Source organism: Leuciscus leuciscus, assembly GCF_965113295.1.
Source record: "Leuciscus leuciscus genome assembly, chromosome: 11".
Taxonomy (NCBI): Eukaryota; Metazoa; Chordata; class Actinopteri; order Cypriniformes; family Leuciscidae; genus Leuciscus; species Leuciscus leuciscus.
This window is the reverse complement of record NC_138735.1, coordinates 32,160,483-32,166,482: the sequence shown is the minus strand read 5'-3', so window position 1 is coordinate 32,166,482 and position 6,000 is coordinate 32,160,483. Positions and strand designations below refer to the sequence as shown.

General features: G+C 31.5%; 1 protein-coding gene across 3 annotated transcripts; it reads right to left on the bottom strand.

Annotated features, from left to right (window-relative positions):
• Positions 1-1,333: 1,333 nt before the first annotated feature.
• Positions 1,334-5,973, bottom strand: cebp1 (CCAAT/enhancer binding protein (C/EBP) 1). 3 transcript variants are annotated; one of them, XM_082184520.1, is made up of 3 exons: positions 5,872-5,912; positions 5,549-5,780; positions 1,334-3,256 (listed from the first exon to the last, which is right to left on the bottom strand). In XM_082184520.1, exons 2-3 carry the CDS (start codon positions 5,759-5,761, stop codon positions 2,948-2,950), a joined length of 522 nt encoding a protein of 173 aa, XP_082040646.1. In that variant the 5' UTR covers positions 5,762-5,780; positions 5,872-5,912; the 3' UTR covers positions 1,334-2,947. The 3 variants fall into 3 exon arrangements, with proteins under 3 accessions (XP_082040646.1, XP_082040644.1, XP_082040645.1); XM_082184518.1 differs by having other exon boundaries at positions 1,900-3,256; positions 5,549-5,797; positions 5,872-5,973; XM_082184519.1 differs by having other exon boundaries at positions 1,900-3,253; positions 5,549-5,797; positions 5,872-5,973.
• Positions 5,974-6,000: the final 27 nt, after the last annotated feature.

The window sequence follows — 6,000 nt, the reverse complement described above, 5'->3', positions numbered from 1 at the left end:
GCTCAAGACAAGACATTTTTTGCCAAATGGGGTTAGAATAATAATAATAATTTTCTATTTAAAATTTTCTATTTTAATAAACCCATAATTATATATATATATATATATATATATATATATAGTTTTCAGACAAGTATCCTGGTAATTAATATATAAATTATTACATTATATTTTAATTTAACATATAATATATTAATATTATATTATATAGTATAATTTCCTATTATTATATTATAATAATTAATTTTTATTAATATATATATATCAATTTAAAGTAAAACTTTAGGCCTACTGTTAAGCATTACAGTTTCTCAGACAAGTATCATGATAGTGCCATGCTATTCTGTATAATACAATATAATATATTATAACAAAAGTTATATATCAATTTAAAATGAAAGAAAATATTCTTATATTAAATGATGTATTAAACATTGTAGTTTAATTTGAGCTAAAGTGAGTGTGAGTGTTCAGGTGTTGAGCGTTCACATCTCAGCCTGTCCTCTTGCACTGTGTTGAGTAACAGAGGCTCGGTTGAAACACACACTCTTTCCTCACACTGTGGCAGATTTCAGGTCTGGGACCGCAGATTGCTCCACAGCCATACGGAATGAAGTTACAACACACAAACATCAACAGTTGTGTGAATTAATAAATGTCAGAGTGTTCTCTAGTGGACGTGGCTATAGCAATGTGTCCCTGTGTGTGTTATCAGCCTCAGTTCATCTGGTGTTACGGGTAACCAGAACCAGATAACCCCGAGCGAGCGCTATCAGTGGAAGCCACAGGAAGACCTGAACACCCCCTGTGTCGTGATGCTATCACCAGCTCACTGTCCCACATGTGTTGAAATCTCATCCGTCCCACTGAAGCTCGGCCTGAGCTCTTCCCGCTCAAACACCCGTGTCATCGTGTCCGTTTGAAGGGAGGAAAGATGTTGTGCAATTTACAATCAATGCAGATTGACCAAATAATAACTCAGTTCAGAGGAGGCAGATCTGCAAAAGCTGGAGATAGTGTGCGGATAATCTGTGGAAACTCTGATTCTGATGCATGTTTTGTGGGATTTTTTATAATCATAGAAGAGCTAGTTTTCATGTCACAAGTCTGTGGTTTTGTATGTTTGGTGTAAAACAACAGATCCAATCAAAAGTTCAGAATTAGAATTATAAAGTTCCCATTATCATTATATTCTTAAACGATAAAATCACACGCCTGAACATTAATAGAAAAGTCAAGAGTATTTTTCATATACGTCAGAAGAACAGAAACTGAAACTGTATAAAAATACAAATACATACAAAACATGTGAACTCTGTCACGCAACAATGAATTAATGACAAATTATGGAAAGACTTTATTTTACAGTGTCCATGTTACTGTAGTAATAACTATAAATGATGCATAATAACATGCACCTAATCCTAGCCCTATAGTAAGTACATGTAGTTAATAACTATTACTCAGTACTTGCACTGTAACACAGACGCCTTACAATAAAGTGTAACCCAAATTATTTTAGCAAAGTAATTATTTTTGACGTCCAGAATTTGTCTGTAATGCATTTTTCTTGCTTCAGATATTAATTTGCATAATTGTTAAACACTTTACAGTAAGGTCTCGTTATTTAACGTTAGTTAATACATTAATAATGAGCAAAACATTTGTTATAGTATTTATTAGTCTGTTAGTTGATGTCAGCTCAGTTAATAATATTAACATATACAACTTTTGATTTTACTAATGTTATATTAATGCTGAATTAACTAACTAAACTGAATAAATGCTTTAGTTTACATGAACTAATGATGAAAAATACTTCTAATTCTCCTTATTGTAAGATGTGACCTTGACGTTTTAGCTTTAGCTGAGAAGACATTCAGGACAAAACATGTTAAAAATAGATTCGGCGATTTTTCAAAGATTGTGTCGATATACAAACTGACTTTCAAAAAAATAAACCAACCATGAGAAATATTCACTGCAGAATCTCCGATCTCTCCGGGAAGAATACAAAATTAAACGAGTTACAAGATTGAACTATTTATTTAAAATCAAAAATGTTGAGATTTGCTGTGATGTTTAATAACTAACATCAGTTTATCATTCAGACTGACAGGTACTCCAGCTCTAGATGTTTGCAACTAGTTGAGACTTGACTAGTTCACAGTAGATTATCTCCCATGTTCACTTTGGACTGATGAACTATAAGAAAGTCCCGAATCTAAGATCAAGGTAACACTTTATTTTGATGGTCCCTTTTGAACATTCTCCTGAGTGACTTTGCAACTACATGTCAACTTCTTCTACTAATCCCAACCCTACCAGTCCACTAATACTCTACTAACACTATACTGAGAGTTAGAAGACATGTAGGTGCAGCGTCACTTATAATCAACTGAATGTGTTAAAGGTGCATTGTGTAGTTTTTAGGAGGATCTGTTGACAGAAATGCAATATCATATTCATAACTATGTGTTCATTGGTGTATAAAGAGCTTACATAATGAAGCGTTATGTGTTTATTAGCTTAGAATGAGGCGTTTCTCTCTACACACACCGCGGGTCCGCTTACATCAACATGTTTCTATGGTGGCCCTGAACGGACAAACGCGTTTCATCACTGTGTTGTTCTTGATGTAAAGAAGCTTCAGCTAAAGTCAGCGAATAAACCACTGACACAATGATGAACAAGTCACAATAATATTCACAATAACATCGTTTTACTGAATAATTAAGTTAACATAATTTCTTAATTTATCTTTGTAAAGAAACCTCATTGATTAACTGGCTACTCAGACGACGACATCACTTCCTGTCGGCTACCATAACTTCTGTTGGGTGCAGTTCACAACCTCACCACTAGATGCCGCTAGAAATCACACAGTGCACCTTTAAAGGGACCATGAAAATAAAGTGAAACCAAGATGAACAGAACCTTGAGTGTCTCAGCAGTTGTCGTCCTGCTCCTTGGCCTGTAGGTGGCGCTGTGACAGATAGTGTCTGAGCGAGTCCACCTCGTGTGACAGGCGCTGTATGTGCATCTGAAGCCTGTGGTTCTCGTCCTGAAGCTGTAGCGCCCTCTGCTGGGTCAGCTGGATACGGCGGCGAGCTTTATCACGACTCTTCCTCACGGCGATGTTGTTGCGCTCTCTGCGCAGGCGATACTCAACGCTGTCTTTGCTCAGACCTCTCTTCTGTGTGGACTGGCGGAGAGCGGGCACTGGCGGCGGCAGAAGGAACTGGGAGAAATCCTTCTTGGAGATCGGTAGAGTTGCCGAGAATGGAAAAGAAATAGAGTTCAGTGAAAGCCATTCATTCAGAGATGAACAGACTGGAACACTTTACAAAACAAACACAACCAGTTCCAATAGATTTTGGTGATAAAAATAAGTGTCATTTTTATTAGTATATAAGTTAGAAGTTATTATAAGTATAATGTACTAAAATAATCACAACTGAAACTGAAATAAAATTAACAAAAACTATATAGACATATTTAAACAAATTATAATTATATACTGTACACACTGAAATTATATATATATATATATATATATATATATATATATATAATTTGTTTAAATATGTCTATATAGTTAGTTTTTATTAATTTTATTTGTTTCAATTTGATTATTTTAGAACATCAAGTTAAACTAGTTGTTTTTAAATAATTCTAATATATTTAATTTATTATCTAATATTTGTTTCTATATTTATAACTATCATTATAATCATTAATAACTGAATGTTATTATATAAACATCAAATATATAATTACAAATATTAACTATTTACTCATAGAATTATTATTTACTAATTATTTTTACTTGTATTATCAGACATAATCATGAACCAGTGTCATTTTAATATAACTGAGAAACTATTAGTTTTATTAAAATGTTAAATTAGTTTTATCCGTATATATTCCATTTAAATTTTTGTTAAAGTTTTAGTAATTTTGTTGTTTTTGTCATTTGCACAAGAATATAAGTTAGAAGTTATTATACATATAATATAGAATTATACGTTTTTTTAAAATGTCTTTATAGTTTTTATTATAGATAAAATAATTCTAAATAATTCTACCATTCTTTCCCAGATCATAAACATTTCTCCCACTTTTTCCACAATCTTAAATGGACATTGAGCTCACAGTGCATTATGGGACACAAGACTTGTTTACATTTATTAATTTAGCAAATGCTTTTTCCAGTTTTATAAACACTTTTTTTTACATTCTTTTCTCTTAATGTTTCCTTGTTGTCCAAACCACAAACATTCTATGGAATCTAACATTAATATTTCCCTACAACAATTCTTTATTTATTATTAATTGTAATTATTTCAGTGCCTCAAATAATTTCATGCAAACACATTAAAAAAATGAATTATTCCAGAAAATGTTTTAAATAAAATATATTAAAATTATTTAAAAAAAAAACGTATTTATTATATAATATTTACTATTCTATCTAATTTAAGATTCACTAATATTAAGTATTTAGTCATAGAATTATTTACTAATTAATTTTACTCATATCCTCAGACATAATTAATAAACCAGGGTTATTTTAATATAATTGAAAAACTACAGTTTGTTTTATCATTTTTTATTAGTATATGGGTTAGAAGTTATTATAAGTATAATATAAAATGATAATTTGTTTAAATACATCTATATCGTTTTTATTAATTTTAGTTCAGTTTTAGTTGTGGTTATTTTAGTACATCAAGTTAAACTAAATATATTACAATTATTAAAAAAAAAAATTATTATCTAATATTTCTTTCTACATTTATAACTATCTTTATAATCATTAATAACTTAATGTTATTTTATAAAAAAATTAATTTATAATTACTAATATGAAGTATTTACTCATTTATTCATTAATAAATAATAATTCTATATGTTATTTTAATATAATTGAAAAACTATTAGAGTTTCATTAATATGTAGAATTAGTTGTATTTGTATATTTTCCATTTAAATTTTTGTTAAAGTTTTAGTAATTTTGTTGTTTTTGTCATTTGCACAAGTATATAAGTTAGAAGTTATTATACGTATAATATATAATTATACATGTTTTTTTTTTTGTTGTTTTTTAAATACATCTTTATAGTTTTTATTATTCTTATTTCAGTTTTAGTTGTAGTTATTTTAGTACATCAAGTTAAACTAAACGAAAAAAAGGAAATGCTGCAATGGCAAATACCTGGAATAAAATACGTTTTTGTAATTTTTTTTTTTTTTTGAGCAACACATTTCTTTTATTTTTTTTTTACATTTTAGTTGTACTGTAGTTATTTTAGTACATCAAGTTAGACTAAACGAAAAATGGATTTAATGGTTTTTAATGGTTTTAGCTTGTTAACTATGGTAACCCACCAAACAACCACATGTTTATAGAAATGTTGAGATGTAAACAAAACCAGTGTATTGTTCACTGCTGAATTTCATTGTACATGTATTCATCAGTTTGATCATAAGAGGCAGGATGGCAGAAACACACAGTGTGTGTGTGTGTGTGTGTGTGTGTTGTTACCTGTGGAGCGTTGTGATTCTGCTGCGCGGGGCGTTCGCTGTTGCTGGTGTTCAGACAGGACGGGTACGCCAGGTAACCCAAACCCATCATTTGCTCCGGTGTCTTGGGAAAGCCCATGTTCTGGCCGTACAGACCCGAGTCCATCTGAGGCATGGGGTCCTGAGGAAGAGTCCCGTCAGGAGAGCTGGAGCACGGGTGATGGAGAGAGAACATGCAGATGGAGGACGGTGAGCTGTCGGACATGGACATCTGTGGATGAAGAAGATTTGAGGCTGTAGAAACATGAACACATGAAGTTATAAAGCTTAATCTCGTGTGCTTACGCTGCTCAGTGCTGGTGAACGCTCTCCTCTCTAACTTTATGAGTTCTTCCACAAAATCCGTTAAGATACAGGTACTTCAGCACTCATGACAACATCATTTCCTCTGTCACAACCATTTCTCTCTCCCTC

Coding starts and splice junctions, on each gene's coding strand:
- cebp1 (XM_082184518.1), bottom strand. CDS start 5,797: ATGTCCATGTCCGACAGCTCACCGTCCTCCATCTGCATGTTCTCTCTC. Junction 3,257..5,548: donor AGAATCACAACGCTCCACAG/GTAACAACACAC, acceptor CCGATCTCCAAG/AAGGATTTCTCCCAGTTCCT.